At 45.7% G+C, this 19,794-nt stretch overlaps 1 protein-coding gene across 6 annotated transcripts in view; it reads right to left on the bottom strand.

The window, feature by feature from the left end:
- The window catches only part of REEP1 (receptor accessory protein 1), a 96,266-nt gene that overhangs the window by 61,869 nt on the left and 14,603 nt on the right, over nucleotides 1-19,794 (bottom strand). Inside the window, exon 1 of one of the 6 annotated variants that reach the window (XM_075930948.2) lies at nucleotides 4,254-4,374. The exons of 1 other annotated variant lie outside the window; for it this stretch is intronic. In XM_075930948.2, the coding sequence (XP_075787063.1) occupies nucleotides 4,254-4,303 (50 nt within the window). In that variant the 5' untranslated portion in view covers nucleotides 4,304-4,374. Of the gene's footprint in view, nucleotides 1-4,253; nucleotides 4,375-19,794 lie in introns of those variants that run through there. 4 more of the 6 variants (XM_075930950.2, XM_025185692.3, XM_025185699.3 and 1 more) reach the window with 4 other exon arrangements.

Here is a 19,794-nt window from a genome sequence, read left to right as displayed (position 1 = left end):
AGACTTGTCTGTCCATAAGAGAAAGATTCAGCCTATTATAAAACACAGCAAGAAAACAGCACCAGTGTCTTCTTCGTCAGACCACGTTTTTGGTCTGGATTTAAGTTAGCAAAGGACTAAAAAAGGATCTGAAGAGACTTTGCAAACTCATCTTCCTCTCTGCTGTACTGCCTAGATATTGCCTATGGGCTGGGAAAAGGACAGCTGTTTTTCCCCTTATCTGAGTCTACAGCCATGTATTAGGAGCACAAGTTTCTACGTTGCTTTATTGCTCATTCTTCTGTTAAATGTACCAGCTTTGCAACAAAGCTTCAGCAAGGTCTGCTCTTGCATAAAGCCACAACTGGGGATAAGGCCAATGGCAGCTTATTTACTTCACTGCCAAATGCAATACTCTGTGACATGCACCTTTTAACCAAACAATGCAGCTTTTTTGTTTTGCTGTAGTCAAGAGGCTTGCCTAGAAATGGAATAATTCATATACGAAGCTGACAGACAAGATTTAGTCGTTTTAAAAGGGTAAGAAACTAAAAATGGCTGTCCTGCTCTAAACGTAGCTATCGTGGCCCTTTGGGGAAAGAAGATCATCTGATCCCTAACATCAATTCCTAAAATCAGCCCTTAAATACTAGAAAAATCCTGCCTTTTTCCAGGCAGCCACCCAAATGAATGCTTAATGGGGCCACAGCCTTCAAAGGGCTCACCAGTGTTTTAGTCAACGGTGTTCCCTGGAAGCTGAGTGCTTGGGCGGCCACCCAGGAGAGATTCAAATTCTACTCTGATAATTTGCAGAGCAGGTAGCATGTGTTTCTGCTGGTAGTGCACATCCACATATGTCTCGGTGCACATAACAAAATTTATTCTGCAAATGGATGGAAAAAATTAGAGGGAATACTAAGAGCAAACATACTCAGCTGGGCTAAGTGAGAATTAATTTCTGTTACCTCTAACCCAAAAGAGCTTTTAAAGACTATGACTGACAGCACAAAAGGACCCTTCTACAGAAATATGGCTGATTAACACATAATACTTTTCAACTACAAAGCTCTGTTAATCTTCTCCAGGCCCAATAGGCAGGTATTTTTACCCTCTTTCACAAAGCTGTGCTGCTGAAGCACATCACTGACAATGCTACTATGCTGACAGGACCATTGGCATAGTAAATCCCCCTCTACAAAAGGTGATAGTGATGTTGGTGAGAGAAGCCCTCCCATGGACATAGCAGTGGTATGAGATAGGTCGGTTTTGCTGCATTGCTCAGGGGTGAGGATTTTTGGCATACCTGGGTAATGCCGTTAGGCCGATGTAACTTTATAGTGTAGACATGATGGGTTTAGAGTCTCATTTTCAGAGGTGCTGGGTATCTGAAGCTCTGTGCTGGGGCAGCTGCTCTTTATGGGAAGCTAGGGCCCAAGGTGCCCATGACTGCCTGATGGAGCCCCACTTAGGGTCACTGACTGTCCAGGTGGCTGATTAGTAAACAAGAACCTGGGCCTAGTGAAGGTTACCCAAGCTCACTCCAAAGGGAGACAGGAGGTGCCTGAGGAGGGGAGTCTCTAGCAGAAGCCTGATCCAGGGGCACCAGAATGGGGGGCATGGATCCTTCCACTTTTTATCAGGCATAAGGGCGAGGGACGGGACAAAGTCTTAGGGGGAAGAGGTGGTAAGGGAGACTTGTGGGGAAGGGGCAGTGTGAGGGTGGGTCCTCAGGAGAAAAGGGGTGAGGGCAGGGTCTTAGGGGGGCAGCACCAGGCTGAGGGGGCAGCAAGGTGGTTCAGAAGCCTGTGTCCCCCTCCCCTTTTTAGGGCCTAGAACCTGAGCTCTCTGGCACAACCTGCAAGAAGAGCTCCTACAGAGGGTTGCTGGCCGGCATCTGGCATTCAGCAGTTCCTGGTCTCAGCCAGGGGTCCCCAAAAGCCTGGCCAGGATCATCCTCTGTCCCAAGAGAAGAGTAGCAGGGCACAGACCTGCTACCCAGACTCCAGAGAAAGACATTACGCTGGTAGGGGCAAAAGGCCTATGCAGTGGTCTCCAACATTTTTACACCCAAGATCACTTTTTAAATGACAGATCAAGCCAAGATCTACCGCCCCGCACCTTCCTTGAAGCCCCGCCCTTTCTATTTTCCTCCTCTCCATCACTTGCTATCCCCAATCCTTATACTGCTACTTAAAAAAAAAATTCCCACCATTCCTCGCAGCTACTCACCTGTGCTGTTGCTCGGTGAGTAGCTGCTCCTCAAATGAGGTAATCTAATGTAAATGTACTGCGCAGGCGTGCAGTTCAGAGAGGGCTCAAGAGCTACTCTTAGAGCCTCCGAGATCTATCGGTAGATCGTGATCTACTGGTTGGTGACCACGGGCCTAACGGAAATAAGAACCTGGGAGGAAGAACTTGAGTTGAGATGAATGCTAGACTCAGGTGGGGAACTTGGACTAAGCACAACCCAGTCACACTGCTGGGATGCTGGGGTGAAAGATTTGTTTGTGTTCTGCATTGGCTTTTCTGTTAACCCACGAGAACCTCCAAAGAGAGCTGCTCCTTGACACATAACTGGCTGTTCGGACTTGCTGAAATCCCGGGCAAGGGAAAGATTATGAAAGGGCTTGTCTGCCACAAAAATGCCTGCCTGCAAGGCAGGTGCACTGGGTGGGGCTGGAATGGCAACGCTGGTGCTCATCACCTCTGGAAATCATGCTGTAAGTGGTTTGGCCTGCACAACAAACAGAGTGAATGCGAGAGAAGGATTAGAAACCTGGATTTCTGGGCTCCTGTCCCAGTTCTGTGGCTGTGATGCCCCTGGCAGGGGATAATATCACTGGATTTGTCAACACAGTAGGATAACTCCCTATGGAGGCTCAAATTCTAAAGTGGGCTATAGACCCTGCTGGTGCACACAAAAGGTTCTCTAGTGTGCTTTAATATAGTATGATTTCACTACTACCTTAAAGTGCAGCAGCTACACAGACCAGTTAATGGGCAATGCTTTAGTGTTTTTTAGAAATCACACCCTAGAGAACTTATTACGCACCAGGCACACCAGCCCACTAACAAGTGGCTAACTCAGTGTGTGTTGCCAACTCTCACATTTTATCATTTGGTGTTTTTCTTAATGCCCCAGTTCCCGAAGTCATGACTGTGTGAGAATTTCACCTTTTATTAAAGTAAGTACCCAGTCTTCATAACGGCAGAGAAAAGCTTGAGATATTGAATATAAAGGTTAAAAAACCAGAAGGGAACACTCCATATTCATCACTTTCAAAATCTCATGCTTTTTTAAATCAATCTTTGGGAAGGAGGGAAAGGCAGGCTGACTGACTCATGCTTCTTAATGCTTTGGATTGGCAATACTGCTACCCCATTCCTCATTTGTATATTGATTAGACATAAGCCCATACCGCAAAGATCACATCTGATTCTGAATATTCCCAGAGTTCCTGTGTTCCGATCAGAGATTTAGGTAGAGACCATTACAGAGATATGGGGTCAGTTACACATTTCCAATCTGGATTTTGATTTCAGTCGAGGACTTGTGTGTTTAAGATTCAGGTCTTTGATTTGGGTCCATATCTACTCTGATCCTCGAGATATCCTTCCTCCAGCAGTCATGGGTATGGGTTTGAGTAAAAGCTTGGTGTATAGCAAAAGGTTCTTTTTTCTCCCTTTCATTGGGTTAGTGACCTCTTCTTTCCTGTTCTTCACTTGACCTCTCTACTAGTGAACACATATATCGTGTGCCCAGGAGTTAGTGTGCTTGAAACACAACATGAGATGTTTATTATTATTTTATATTACAAAATGTACTCTGCATTGCTTCCGTCCTTAACTCAAGTAATTTTTGTTTTTCTTCATTTAAATCATTGCTCTGGGGTAGGGCTGGGGACAAGGGATTCAGTTTGCAGGCTGCTGCAGGAAGAGAGAACTACCCTATCCCCACCCTATCAACCACAGCAGTTTGGGGCCAGGTTAGAAGCACCTCTCCGTGGTTGCTGCAGCTCCAGGGGGCACAGCTGGGGGTAGGGTGCACAGGTTCAGGTTTGTCTGCCCCCCGTGCTCCCCAGACAGAGTGAGGAATGCAGCAAACTGTGCACTTTCCCCTTGCTCTCTAATGAAGGTGAACAGCCCGCAAAGTTCCCGTATGAAACTGGGAGTAGGAAAGCAGCTTCAGTCCCATCCTCCCTAAACAGCGCCTGGGAGCAGAAGGCTTGGGGCAATCCTGGACAGGGAAGGAGGGGCCAGCCCCTTTCACCTACCTAGTGATTCTCTCCTTTTTTCTGACTGGTTTTCTGAGAATAAATCCCATTCCAGGCTGTGACGGGGCACCTCCGCCCCGCACTGAGAGCCGCCCCGAGCTGGGGAGCCCGGAGGAGGGCCAGGCAGGGACGGAGACCTGCCGGAAAACCCCTGCCAGGGAATGGCCGAGGGGAGTGCGGGCGGCAAAGCGGGGAATGCGGTCCGCCCACCACTGCCAGCGCCCGCGGATGATGTTGCCCGTGACGTCACATGGCGGACACTGGGGGGCGGGGCAAGGACGTCAGGGGAAGGCCGTCCCCGGACGCCACGGCGGGGGATTTAAAAGGGTGTGAGGAAGCCAGGGAGGGGAGGAAGGAAGAGGAAGAGGGGAAGAGGGTTAGAGAAACGAAAGCAAAGGCGGAGTGGAGACCAGCACACGGAGCACTTCGCAAAAGGACACAGGCTGGGGGATGGCAGCGGTGAGTCCTAACCCTGACCCAGAGGGCCAGAATTAATTATGGACCTGGGGAAGAAGTGGCCCAGGGCAGAGCCGTGAACCCCGTGAGTGGAGGAGTTTAGGGGCTACAGCCCCCTCCTCTGAGCAGGGACCGAGGTCCCCACCTTAAGGCCCTGAGCTGGGGCTCAGAGAGAGGGAGGGCCCGAGCCCCCTTCCCCGACACTAGGGGCATGGCCCCCTCAGGCAGTGTGGTCGTCTGGCCATACTGGAAGATAAAAAAGGGGAACGCCAAGCTCGCAAAAGGGAGAGGGAATCAGTAAAATTCGAGCCGCCATTGGCAGTGTCAAGAATCAGTTGTGACTTTGGGGGTGAGGAGATTTGAACCCCGTAAGAGCTATAACACAGGCACAACCCAATTTTCTGGCACAACCAAACCATTACCTTGTTTTAAGTTATGATAAGAGGAAGCTTTTAGCATTTAGGAGGAGTTTTTGAACAGACACACTCACAGACAGACAAACTCTTTCAAATATACAGTAGATGTTACTAGCTAGGGCTGTGTCCAGACTCAGGGGTTTTTTCGGGAAAAGTAGCCTTTTTCCGAAAAAACTTCCCCTGCGTCCAGACTCAAGCCGCGTTCTTTCGAAATTAAATCGAAAGAACGCGGCTTTTCTTTCGATGGCGGTAAACCTCATTTCACGAGGAAGAACGCCTTCTTTCGAAAGTTCTTCTTTCGAAAGAAGGCATTCTTCAATGTAAATAGGGCTTCTTCAAAAGAGAGCATCCAGACTCACTGGATGCTTTCTTTCGAAAAAGCAAGCCGCTTTTTCGAAAGTTCAACGTGCAGTCTAGACGCTCTCTTTCGAAAGAGGCTCTTTCGAAAGTATCTTTCAAAAGAGGCTCTTTCAAAAGAGGCTTGCAGTCTAGACATAGCCTAGGGGTTGAGAATAGAAATAGATTTTACAGTGACAATTCCAAATGAAAGTAAGGAGGGAAGGAAAACAGATGCCTCCGATTGCTCTGCAAAGCATTTTTAAGGTCTGGTCTACACTCCACAGTTAGGTTGATACAAGGCAGCCTAACTATGGACGTGTCTTTGTTTAAATTCTACTGCCACTGACATAACTGCCTGGCTATGCCAACTTACTAATGCCACCTCCATAAGCAGTGAAGATTTCAGGCCAATGTAATGTCAGTGTAAAGTAGGGGAGGGCAAAATAGAGCCTGTGGGCCGAATCTGGCCCGTCATGCCTTCAGATCCAGCCAGCCAATGGGAGCGGCCCGGATTGTGCTTGCAGTGCAGGCTGTGCGGAGAAGCCCCTCCCTCCCCCAAGGGCATGTGGTGCACAGATATGCACATGGCCCCAGCAGCCAGCTGCTTTGAGCACCATACAGGAATGGAGCAGGCAGGAAGCCTGCCCACTGGGCTGCTGTTTTGGAGCCACTTAAGGTAAGTGCCTCCCAGACAAAGCCTGCACCTGGCAAACCATCCCCCCCATACCCCAATTCCATGCCACAGGTCACAGCACAAACCCTCTGCACCACCGCCCTCTGGACCCCACATCCCCTACACCGCTCCTCCAGGTCAGAATCCTGTCCTGCACCCATACCCCCTCCCGGACTCTGCATCCCCTCCTGCATCACAATCACAATCCCTTGCCCCTGGTCTCAACCTCCTCCTGCCCAACATAACATACCGAAACCCTCTGCATCTCCATCCTTGATCACAACCCTCTCCCAGACCTCACACACCCTCCTGCACCCCAATTCCCAACACCGAGCTCCCTTCTGCACCCAATCTCCATTTCAGACCCTGCATCTCCTCCATTAATATCACAGAAGAATGCGACTCTTGAGCACTTACCAAATTCTTGGAGTAGCCCCAAAAATGATTGTCCACCCCTGGTGTAAACACTGCGTTGCTTATGTTGACTGTTACAGGCTTTAGGGAGCCATCCCACAACGCCTCACACTAACAGTACAATTGATACAAGCACGCCTGGTAAGACCATGCACTATAGACTCAAGGAGCAAAGTGTAGACACACACAAGTGAATTAATTACTGTGACAACTATGTGCCAATATAAATTAGGTTGACTTAATTTTTCAGTGTAGACATGGCCTAAGACAAGGCTACTCAACACGCAGCCCGTGGGTGGGATCCTTTGAACACGGCATCCACTGGGAACACGCTCCACAACGGCAAGGTATCTCCCAGGCGAGTGAGCATTGAAGACGCAAGCGGACGGGCTGGCTGAAACAGATGGGAACAGGGTGTCAGCGTTTCTAGCCCCCAGGGAGGAGGTGCTGGGAGCACTGTAGGAGACCAGTATATTCAGGTATATTGACTACTTTTTTGTTTTGGCTTTACAAGAGTTCAGGCACTGTGGGAAGTGCTGGCTGATTTGCCTTGTGGGCAGAGCCTGAGAGGTTCCTGAACTCTTGCGAAGCCAAAACAAAAAAGGAGTCAATATACTGGTCTTCAGTTGATATGTGTTTTAGAAGTTCAATTCCTGGACTGTCATTACTCATTAAAAGTGCTGACATATGGGTGGAAATCAGGTGAATATTGCATTTTCTTAAAATCAGCAGAACTGACTTAAATGAGGCCTGCATGTTGTGTTGTCTTGCCTTAATCTTTGTATTCATGCCCAGCAGTGTGAAAGAAGCTATTTGCATATATTTGCATATATATTCACATGTATATGCAACCACACTTCAGTTGCGGCCTTTGGCATGTGCTGTGACTATCACTGTGGCCCAAAGTTGAGTAGCCCTGGCAAAAGAGAACAGCAACTGTGTAAGGCTGCTTGCTTTTAAAGTGGTGAGTGCTTGCTTTTGTAGACCTAGTTTTTCTTAACATTTTGTTGTTGATCATCATTGCTTGTCTAACTGTCACAGTTCAATGAGCCTTTATTATTCTCCCTAAGTAATGAGGTTCGTGCAGAACCAAGCTTCAGTTTTCAGTAGCCCTCACGCTCCTGGAAAGGGCACTTTATAGTGCTGCTATTGTGCAGTGGATGTGTTCAGACGCAACAGCTTAGACTGCCTTGTGGACTGGATTGTTGCAACCTTCTGCAATCCTGACTTTCAGGAATGTGTTGGATGGGTTTTGGGGACACCTAAATGCTAGTCTTCAAATCCAAATTAGTTTAGTTACAAAGAGAGACAAGATGGGTGAGGTGATATCTTTTATTGGACCAACCTCTGTGGGTGAGAGAGACAAGTTTTTCTGTTTACAGGGAGCTCTTCTTCAGCTCTGGGAAATATGTTCACACTGTCACTGCTAAATACAAGGCTGAGCAGATTGGTTAGCATAAGTAGTTAACACGTATTTCAAGGGCCTATTCAATGTGAAATGGCCTGTCTGTGAATACCCCTTCAGTCATAGGAGAGAAAGGAAGTAGGAGGAACTGCCTGGAGGCAGGAATAGGTTGTTAGAGGGTTACATATGGTTGCAGGGGTGAAAGTAACTTAAATTTTGTACCAGTACTCTCCCATCTAGGGTTGCCAGGTGTCCAGTTTTGAACCGGACAGTCCAGTATTTGAGCTTTCTGTTCGGGAAACAAATTGAGAAAATATAAATGTCTGAAGCAAAATACAGGACTATGTAGCACTTTAAAGACTAACAAGATGGTTTATTAGACGATGAGCTTTCGTGGGCCAGACCCACTTCCTCAGATCAAATAGTGGAAGAAAATAGTCACAACCATATATACCAAAGGATACAATTTAAAAAAAATGAACACATATGAAAAGGACAAATCAAATTTCAGAACCGAAGGGGAATGCGGGGGGGGGGGGCGGGTGAATGTCTGTGAGCGAATGGTATTAGAGGTGATAATTGGGGAAGCTATCTTTGTAATGGGTAAGATAACTAGAATCTTTGTTGAGACCTACTTGTAAAGTGTCGAATTTTAGCATGAATGACAGTTCAGAGGATTCCCTTTCAAGTGCAGATTTAAAAGGTCTCTGAAGCAGGATGCAGGTGGTTAAGTCGTTAAGACAATGTCCTTTCTAGTTGAAATGGCAAGAAACTGATTTTTCTTTGTGATCCTATCTAATATCTGTTTTGTGGGCATTAATCCTTTGGCGAAGTGTCTGAGACGTTTGTCCAATGTACATAGCAGACGGACACTTTCGGCACATGATAGCATAAATTATATTTCTGGATGCGCAGGAATATGTGTTCTTGATCTTATAACTCACTTGGTTAGGTCCAATAATGGTATCAGCAGAGTGAATATGTGGACAAAGCTGGCAGCGGGGTTTGTTGCAAGGGAAGGTACCAGGGTTGGTATTAGTGTGGTATGTCCTGTGGCTGTTGGTAAGAATCATCTTGAGGTTAGCTGGTTGTCTATAGGAGACTATATTATTTTCTAAATAAGATGTAATGTACATTGTGATGTAATGTCAAGTGTGTCTGGTATTTTTGTTGAAACCATCTGGCAACCCTACCTATCACAACCTGCCATCCCTTGTGGGGGGCTCGGGGAACAGGGTGGGGGTTGCAATACAACAGTTTCTGTAAGAAATTGGGATGGAGTGGGGGGGCTCAGGGCAGAGGGTTGGGGTGTGGGTGCAAGAGTCAGGGCAGAGGGCTGAAAGTGCAGGAAGCAGGGCAGGAGCTGGGGGGTGTAGGCCTGACATACAGTAGCAGTTATATAGGATTTATTTTATAACGTTGTTTTATGTACAGGCAGTCCCCGGGTTACATGGATCCGACTTACATCGGATCCCTGCTTACAAACGGGGTGAGGCAACCCCGCACTAGCTGCTTCCCCCCAGCAGACCAGGGAGACGCGAAGCTAGTGCCCCCCCCAGCAGACCAGGGAGACGCGGAGCGGCTTTTCTCAGCAGACACCTCAGCTTGAGAATAAAGGACTGAGGGAAGTGAGGTGTGGGAGAATAAAACTGAGCTCTGGAGAAATGTTTGGCTAGAGTTTCCCCTACAATATGTACCAGTTCCGACTTACATACAAATTCAACTTAAGAACAAACCTACAGTCCCTATCTTGTACGTAACCCGGGGACTGCCTGTAGTTATATAGATTGTTTCATATAAGGCTTTGTCTTATAGCAGCTGGTAGGTATTAAAGTATATTTTGTATTAGGTATTATAATTATAAAAAACTGTTTATAGAATAGATTGGCTTTTTAACTTTGTAAATCTGTGAGGGTATGTCTACACTACAGCACTAATTCGAACTAACTTAATTCGAATTAGTTAATTAGAATTAAGCTAATTCGAACTCATAGACTCATAGACTTTAAGGTCAGAAGGGACCATTATGATCATCTAGTCTGACCCCCTGCACAGTGCAGGCCACAGAATCTCACCCACCCCTCCCAGAATAATCCTCTCACTTATATCTCAGATATTGAAGCCTTCAAATACTTTGAAGACCCCAAGATGCAGAGAATCCTCTAGCTGTGATCTGTACCCCATGCTACAGAGGAAGGCGAAAAACCTCCAGGCCTCTGCCAATCTACCCTGGAGGAAAATTCCTTCCCGACCCCAAATATGGCGATCAGCTAAACCCTGAGCATGTGGGCAAGACTCATCAGCCAGACACCTAGAAAGTTCTCTATAGTAACTCCTATCATCCCTCCATTGACCTATTCCCACTGATAATGAATGGACAATTAGTTACCAAGATCATGTTATCTCATCAAACCATCCCCTTCATAAACCCATCTAGTTTAATCTTGAAACCAGATAGATTTTTTGCCCCCACTACTTCCCTTGGAAGGCCGTTCCAGAACCTCACTCCTCTAATGGTTAGAAACCTTCGTCTAATCTCAAGTCTAAACTTCCTACTAGCCAGCTTATATCCATTTGTTCTTGTGTCCACATTGGTATTAAGCTTAAATAATTCCTCTCCCTCCTTGGTATTTATCCCTCTAATATATTTAAAAAGTGCAATCATGTCCCCTCTCAGCCTTCTTTTGGTTAAGGTAAACAAGCCAAGCTCCTTGAGTCTCCTTTCATAAGACAGGTTTCCCATTCCTCAGATCATCCTAGTGGCCCTTCTTTGTACCTGTTCCAGTTTGAATTCATCCTTCTTAAACATGGGAGACCAGAACTGCACACAGTATTCCAAATGGGGTCTCACCAATGCCTTGTATAATGGCACTAACACCTCCTTATCCCTACTGGAAATACCTCGCCTAATACATCCCAAGATCGTATTAGCCTTTTTCACGGCCATGTCACAATGGCGGCTCATAGTCATTTTATAATCAACCAGGACTCCGAGGTCCTTCTCCTCCTCCGTTACTTCCAACTGATGTGTCCCCAGCTTATAACTAAAATTCTTGTTATTAATCCCTAAATGCATAACCTTACACTTATCACTATTAAATTTCATCCTATTGCTATCACTCCAATTTACAAGATCATCCAGATCTTCCTGTATGATATCCCGATCCTTTTCTGAATTGGCAATAGCTCCCAACTTTGTGTCATCTGCAAATTTTATTAGGACACTTCCACTTTTGGTGCCAAGATCAGCAATAAAAAGATTAAATAAAATTGGCCCCAAAACTGATCCCTGAGGAACTCCGCTAGTAACCTTCCTCCAACCCGACAGTTCACCTTTCAATATGACCCGCTGTAGTCTCCCCTTTAACCAGTTGCTTATCCACCTCTCAACTTTCATATTAATCCCTATCTTTTCCAATTTAACCAATAATTCCCCATGTGGTACTGTATCAAATGCCTTACTAAAGTCGAGGTAGATTAGAATCACTACATTTCCTTTATCTAAAAAATCTGTTACTTTCTCAAAAAAGGAGATCAGGTTGGTTTGGCACGATCTGCCTTTTGTAAAACCATGTTGTAATTTGTCCCAATTGCCATTAGCCTCAATGTCTCTAACTACTTTCTCCTTCAAAATTTTTTCCAGGATTTTACATACTACAGATGTCAAACTAACAGGCCTATAGTTACCCGGGTCGTTTTTTCCCCCTTTCTTAAAAATCGGAACTATATTAGCAATTCTCCAGTCAAATGGTACAACCCCTGAGTTTAGAGATTTATTAAAAAATTTTGCTAATGGACTTGCAAGTTCATGTGCCAGTTCCTTCAATATTCTTGGATGAAGATTATCTGGGCCCCCTGATTTACTCCCATTAAGCTGTTCAAGTTTGGCTTTTATCTCGGATATGGTAATATCTACCTCCATATCTTTAGTCCCATTTGTTAAGTTATCATTATCCCTAAGCTCTTCATTAGCCTCATTAAAGACTGAAGCAAAGTATTTGTTCAAATATTGGGCCATTCCTAGATTATCCTTAACCTCCACTCCATCCTTAGTAATTAGCGGGCCTACTTCTTCTTTTTTTGTTTTTTCCTATTTATATGGCTATAAAACCTTTTACTGGTTTTAATTCCTTTTGCAAGGTCCAACTCTACCTGACTTTTAGCCTTTCTCACTTTGTCCCTACATGCTCTAACCTCAGTAAGGTAGCTTTCTTTACTGATTCCTCCCATTTTCCACTCCTTATATGCTTTCTGCTTTTTCTTAATCACCTCTCTGAGATGCTTGCTCATCCAACTTGGTCTAACACACCTGCCTATAAATTTTTTCCCTTTTCTAGGGATACAGGCTTCTGACAGCTTCTGCAACTTTAACTTAAAATAATTCCAGGCCTCCTCCACTTTAAGCTCCATAATTTCTTTAGTCCAATCAACTTCCCTAACTAATTTCCTTAATTTATTAAATTTAGCCCTTTTGAAATCAAAAACCCTAGTCTCAGATTTATTTTTGTTTATCCTTCCATTTAATTTGAACTGAATTAGCTCATGATCACTCAAGCCAAGGTTGTCTCCTACAACCATTTCATCTATGAGGTCCTTGCTACTCACCAAAACCAAATCTAAAATAGCATCCCTCCTTGTTGGGTCAGCAACTACTTGATGAAGGAATTCATCAGCTAACACTTCTAGGAAAATCTGAGCCCTATTATTATTACTAGCACTTGTTCTCCAGTCTATATCTGGAAAGTTGAAATCTCCCATGATTACGCAGTTTCCATGAGTATTTACTTAATTAAAATCATTAAAGAGGTCTCTATCCATATCCAAATTGGATCCTGGTGGTTTATAACACACCCCAAGCACTATCCCAGGGGAGGATCTGATAGTTTTCTTCCCCAATGTGATTTCTGCCCAAACAGACTCTGTCTTCTCCATTCCATCACTTTTTATTTCTTTACAGTCTACCTCATCTTTAATATACAGTGCGACTCCACCACCTTTACCCTTGTTTCTGTCTTTCCTAAACAGCACATACCCTTCAATACCTGTACTCCAGTCATGCCTAGTATTCCACCATGTTTCTGTTATTCCTATAATATCTGGTTTCACTTCCTGGACCAATAGCTCTAGTTCCTCCTTTTTGTTACCTAGGCTCCTCGCATTGGTGTACAAACATCTTAATTTTTGCTGTTTAGCCTCATTCACATTCTTTACCCAATTTGGCATGGACGGTATACCTCCAATATGACCTAGTGCATCTAGACCTAAAAACTAGTTCAAATTAGCATTTTGCTAATTCGAACTAGCATGTCCACATTGAGTGGACCCTGAACCGAGGTTAAGGATGGCTGGAAGCAGTGCCGGCAGGGCATCAGGTTAGGACTTAGAGCGTGGAGTTGCTGTCTCAGGCTAGCCAAGGGCTATGCTGAAAGGGACCCGACCCCCACCCCGGACAGACAGTTCTCAGGGGTTCCCCGCTCGCTTGTCTAACTCAATGAGGGACAGCAAAGCAGGCCTGTCTTGGAGTGCCCTGAATGCCCACACTCGGCACATCACAGCACTTGGCCATCAGCCCGGCTGCACTTGCCGCAGGCTGCCATCCGGGGGGGGGGGGTGTCAATCGGGGGGCTGCAGGACATTCCTCCCCCATTCCTTCCTCACCTCCTTCCACTTACCCCTCCCTAGCCCCCTTTCCTGATGTAAAAAATAAAGGACACGTGTGTTCAAAAATAGAAACTCTCTTTATTTAACAAAACTTGGGGGGGGGGGGATTAACCTCTGGGGAGACTGGGAAAAGGAGGTGGGAGAGGGGAAGAGAGAGGGTGGGAGAGGGGAAGGGGAAACCTGGGAGGAGGGAGCTGGAAGGGGGAAGCCAGGGGAAGAAGGAGGAGGGGAAGTATCAAACTATGGTACACCATATCTTCAGTACTGTGTACAGATGTGGTCTCCCTACCCCAGAAAAGATGTTTTGGCCTTGGAAAAGGTTCAGAAAAGGGCAACTAAAATGATCATGGGTTTGGAACAGGTCCCATATGAAGAGAGGCTAAAGAGACTGGGACTTTTCAGTTTAGAAAAGATGAGACTGAGGGGGGATAGGATAGAGGTCTATAAAATCATGAGTGGTGTGGAGAGGGTGCATAAAGAAAAGTTCTTCATTAGTTCCCATAATAGAAGGACTAGAGGACACCAAATGAAATGAATGGGCAGCAGGCTTCAAACTAATAACAGACAGTTCTTCTTCACAAAGCAAATAGTCAACCTGTGGAACTCCTTGCCGCAGGAGGCTGTGAAGGCTAGAACTATAACAGAGTTTAAAGAGAAGTTAGATAAAGTCATGGAGGTTGGGTCCATGGAGTGCTATTAGCCAGGGGGTAGAAATGGTGTCCCTGGCCTCTGTTTGTGGAAGGCTGGAGATGGATGGCACGAGACAAATGGCTTGGTCATTGTCTTTGGTCCATCCCCTCCGGGGTAGCTGGTGTTGGCCGCTGTCGGCAGACAGGCTACTGGGCTAGATGGACCTTTGGTCTGACCCAGTACGGTTGTTCTTATGTTTTTATGTTCTAAGCTCAGGGCTCAGAGTCGGGGGTCTCACTGGACCACCTTGATTTTCATGCAAACCTGCTCCTGGGTGGCCAGGCTGGTAGCTATCCTGCCCTAGACGGCCACTTTCCTGTGCCTAGCGCGGAGGTCATGGATGAGGTCCATGATGTCCGCACTAGACCAGGTGGGCGCCCGTCTCTTGCGGCTCCGGGCAGGCTCTTGGGAGCTGCCAGCCTGGTCCTGGAAAGAGGCGGAGGGCTGGGTGGCAGCGAGTGGCTGGCTCATGCCGTGCCAGGTGCAGGGTCTGTTGGCTGGGTGCTGGCAGGCTTGCACCTGGCACGGGCACCGTAGCCAGACCGTGCCCCTTTAAGGGCTCCGGGGCCGGGAGAGGGGCAGACAAGTTTCCCTGGTGGTGCCCAGAGTGGCCACCAGGGAAAGCTGGGGAGGGCTAGCTTCCCACTAGTTCGAATTAAGTGGCTACACAGCCCTTAATTCGAACTACTTAATTCGAACTAGGCGTTAGTCCTCGTAGAATGAGGTTTACCTGGTTCAAATTAAGTGCTCCACTAGTTCGAATTAAGTTTGAACTAGTGGTTTGTATGTGTAGCGCCTATCAAAGTTAATTCGAACTAACATCTGTTAGTTCGAATTAACTTTATAGTGTAGACATACCCTGAGAAATCCTGCCTGTTCCTTTGCAAGAGAAATTGCTTTCTCAGAAATGAACTGTCCTTTGTGCAAGTGAGGAATGTGTGAAGACAAGAGAGGGAAGATGGTTAGCACCAGGTGGTCAGAATGGTTAACAAGGAGATGTGAACTCAGGTGCCAATCAAATTCAGGCTGGCTGAAGAGGGGCAGAATTGAGGACTCTAAGCAAAGGCATACATTTTTCTGTGGGAATTCATTCAAGTGTTTGGTTCCACCCCCATAGTTGCTTTGGGGGGAGTTAGTGCCCGGTTCAAGGTACACTACATGTTGTGATAGACTGCGCAGGACCCACAGATTTGAAAAGATGCGATGTGGAAGGGGGGAGATGTTGATCATTGCAGCTGTGGAGATATGTCTGCAGGTTTTGCATTTGTTGTTCTTGCAGGGTCTGGTGCTGTTTTGAGTTGGCGTGTCATAAAAATATAAGAACGGCCAGACTGTACCAGACCAAAAGTTCACCTAGCTCAGCATCCTGTCTTCTGACAGTGGCCAATGCCAGGTGCTTCAGAGGGAGTGAACAGAACAGGGAATCATCCAGTGATCCCTCCCCTATCACCCATTCCCAGCTTCTAGCAACCAGCGACTAGGTCTGTGAAGAGTTTGCTTCCAATAAGGAGCATGGAGATCTAATGGGCGGTTCTGAAAACTAGAAGAGGGAGTTCAGGAAAGATTTCTTTCAGGATGGAATTCCCATTGAGTTTGAGTTGTAATTGTTTGATGATAACCCCATATAGCTTTCAGTGTGGGTGGCAGGTGTAAACTAGGAGTGTGTGATCGGGGGGAGGGGAAGGAATTTTTATACTGCAGCACATTGTCTTGGGCATTTGGGTGGCTTGTCCCATGACGCGATCTACTTCTCTAGTAGAGTGTTCTTGTAATGAAGGCAGTTTTGAGTGTGTTAAGGTATATATACCAGAGTTTCCCCTCAGATCATATTGTGTGGTATCTGAGCACTTGGTTGTAGATAACAGTTATCTAGATGTATTTGAGGTGGTAACTATCAAGGTAGGTGTGGTGATCCATGGGTTTGTCTGGAGGGTTCCATTTTCTCAGCTGATTGTGGTGTCCAGGAAGCTGATGCTGGTGTAGGAGTGTGCTAGGAAGAGTTGGTTGGATGGTGGTTGCTGAAGTTGTGGTGAAAATCTACGAGGGAGTTTATGTCACCTGTCCACAGGAGTAAAATATCCTTGTATCTCAGGGATATAATTGATTTCATGGTGTATGTCTCCAGAAATTCTTCTCGAAGGTGATTCATGAAGAAACAGTCGTACTGGGGTGTCATCCTAGTGCTACTCATGGCTTACACAAACTGTGTGCTGTTGAATTTAAAGTGGCATGGGTTAGGATGAAATGGATGAATGTGATCAGTTTGGGGTGATTCTGAGAGATGTCCATTGTAAATACTTGAGGCAGGCAGCTATGTTGTCGGTGTGAGAGATGTTGGTGTATAGGGAGGTGGCATCCGTAGTGGTAAAGATAGCTGCTCTGACAGAGGTTTTAACATTGTGGAGTTTGGGGCAGACTTCAGTTGTGTTCTGGAGGAAGCTGGTCCTTTGAGAGGTGAATGACTTGAGGATTTCTTCTGTGCGTCCCAGTGTCCCTTCAGTATGAGCCCCGCAGCCAGATATGATGTGTCTACCCACAGTTCCATGTCTGTGTATTTTCGGAAGCATTTGAAGGTCCCTGGGGTGGCCTGTTAACGCCTTTCCAATCACAGCAGGGAAAGGGAGAAGATGGCAGCCTGGTTATTATATTATAGATTGTTGTCATAAGCCATAAAACCAGTTGTTTCTATTCAGTCCGTGATTTTTAGTGTCTACCAAAGTCATGAATTTAAGCTCTCAGGCTTGTCTTTTGCAAGTGTGGTAGAGGTTTCCTTTTAGGATGAGGACTGAGAGGTTAGACACAGAGGCTGTGTCTACACTGGCCCCTTCTTCGGAATAGCCATGCTAATTTAGAACTTTGGAATAGGGAAATCCGCGGGGGATTTAAATATCCCCCGCGGGATTTAAATAAACATGGCCGCCGCTTTTTTTCCGGCTTGGGGAAAAGCCGGAAAAAAGCGTCCAGACTGGCGCGATCCTCCGGAATAAAGCCCTATTCCGGAGGATCTCTTATTCCTAATCTTATTCCTGATTCAAGAATATAGAGGTTTTCACCCATATCCTTGTTATTGGGGCACACAGTATATTGGATGAGGTACACTACATGTTGTAATAGGCATATGGTGTGTTGTGGGGGGTGTGGATAAGTTGATCATTATACCAGTGGAGATATGTCTGTAAGGGTATGTCTACACTTGCCTCCTAGTTCGGACTAGGGAGGCAAATGAAACATACCAAAGTTGCTAATGAAGCGCGGGATTTAAATATCCTGCGCTTGATTAGCATATTCGTGGCCGGTAGCCATTTTAAAATGCTGGTCGCCCGATTTAACTTGCTGCATGTAGATGTGGTAGTCCGATCCAAAACCCTTCCCTTGAATTAACTGTTACTCCTCGTGCAATGAGAAGTAACAGTTAATTCGAAGGAAGGGTTTTGGATCGGACTACCGCGTCTACACGTGGCAAGTTAAATTGGGCAACCGGCATTTTAAAATGGCGACTGGCCGCAAATATGCTAATCAAGCGTGGGATATTTAAATCCCACGCTACATTAGCAACTTCGGTATGCTTCATTTGCCTCCCTTATCCGAACTAGGGGGCAAGTGTAGATATACCCCAAGTTATGTTGATGTACAGCCACGCAATAATAAAATCATTTTCCATGTTTACATTATGCTTCTTGTGTGCATCTTTATCAGGGATTTTTGCAGGGATTTAACTGTCAGTGTGGGGCATTGTGGGATGGTTTCTGAAAGGCAGCAACATCAATGTAAGTAGTGCATTGTCTACACTGACATTGTGTTGGCCTAACTACAGCATCCTGAGCCCTACGTTCCTTGTAAAGGTGGAGTTATTAAGGCTATATCTACACTGGGCAGGTTTGGTGACAAAAGTGCAGTCGACATGCAAAAGTTGCCAAAATGAAAACCGGTCATACCAATTTTACTGCCTTCCATTGTCAACATTTCATGGCCACATTTCTAGTTTCCCTGTAGACAGATAGAGCAAAGCCATGCAGGTAAGCATCCCACAGGGCAATGATGTGGGAAGGCAGAGCTGATCCCTGCGCTTTTTGGGATTCTCTCATAGATCCATGAGCTCAGAAGCATTCCAATTATTTGGGTTTTTTTGTTCCCCAAATGGAGCTGCTCACTCAGCCATCAGATACTTCCTGGAGCTTTTAAAGAGGTGGGGGGTAGGAGGGGGGTGCATATCTGCAGGGCAGCAGAGATCACAAAACACTGAGCAGAGCCATCAGGGCAGGCATTGTGGGATACTGGTGGAAGTCAGTTCTTTCAACAAAACAAACAGCAGAGTCCACAATGGCTGTTTGTCAACAACTAAGGGAGGGGAAAAGACAAAAGTCTCTCACAAGGTCTCTTCCACAGGGGGTGGAAGTTTTTTGTCGCTAAAACGGGGTGTATTTCCCAACCAAAAAGTCACATTGTAGCGTAACACTCTAAGGGTATGTTTACACTGCATTCTTCTTTCGAGAGAAGAATGCAAATGCAGAGGAACGAAATTGCAAATGAAGTACGGATTTGAATTTCCCTTGCTTCATTTGCATAATCGCGTCCGGGCGCTATTTCTAAATACCCTATTTCAAAAAAAGAAACGCTGCCTAGATGTGGTTATTTCGAAAGAAAACCCTTCTTTCAAAATGACCCTTACTCCTTATAAAATGAGGCTTAAGAGTAATTTCGAAAGAAGGGTTTTCTTTCAAAATAACCGTGTCTAAACAACGTTTCTTTTTTCGAAATAGGGTATTTCAAAATAGTGCCCAGATGCGAATATGCAAATGAAGCATGGGATATTCAAATCACCCCTTCATTTGCAATTTCGCTCAGCTGCATTTACATTCTTCTCTCGAAAGAGGAATGCAGTGTAGACATACCCTAACTGTTGTTACCAAAAGGCAGGTTTTGGTGACAAAACATCCCATTGTAGACAAGGCCTAAGTCAGTGTAATAGGCAAATTACATGAGTGGGAGTTACATTTCGCTGCAGATGCTTACGGAGGTAGTTCGACATATGGATACTCCAGTTCTCATCAGCAGATGCACGAGAAAAATCATGCAATGGCAACGCATTTTATGTAGTAAAACTTGGTAATGTAATCAACCTTTAATGGCCTTTCAGTTTAAAACTATCTTATTGGTGCATATTTTCTTTCTGTTGTGTGAGGTTAATACTATAAACAGGTACACTGTAAGAATGAGGCCAGTTAGACCTCATTAGTGAGGTTAAGGCTAATAAGATCTAACTGGCCTCATTCTTTCAAGTCATTATTGACATCCAGTGTCAAAGATAAGAGTTTAAGTCTTCAATTGCATGAAAAAATATGGATCATGAACTCAAGACAGGTACATTAGCAAAGGGTAGAAAAGTGGGATCAGCAGGAGCCCAGTGCAACCAGTTTCAGCTGATTCAACCAGTACTGCTGGCTGTAGCATCAGTAGGAGGATTTACAACTTAAACCTGGGAAGTGG

This window comes from Pelodiscus sinensis, chromosome 4 (assembly GCF_052426305.1).
Source record: "Pelodiscus sinensis isolate ZL-2025 chromosome 4, ASM5242630v1, whole genome shotgun sequence".
Classification (NCBI taxonomy): Eukaryota; Metazoa; Chordata; order Testudines; family Trionychidae; genus Pelodiscus; species Pelodiscus sinensis.
This window is presented reverse-complemented; position numbering and strand designations above follow the sequence as displayed.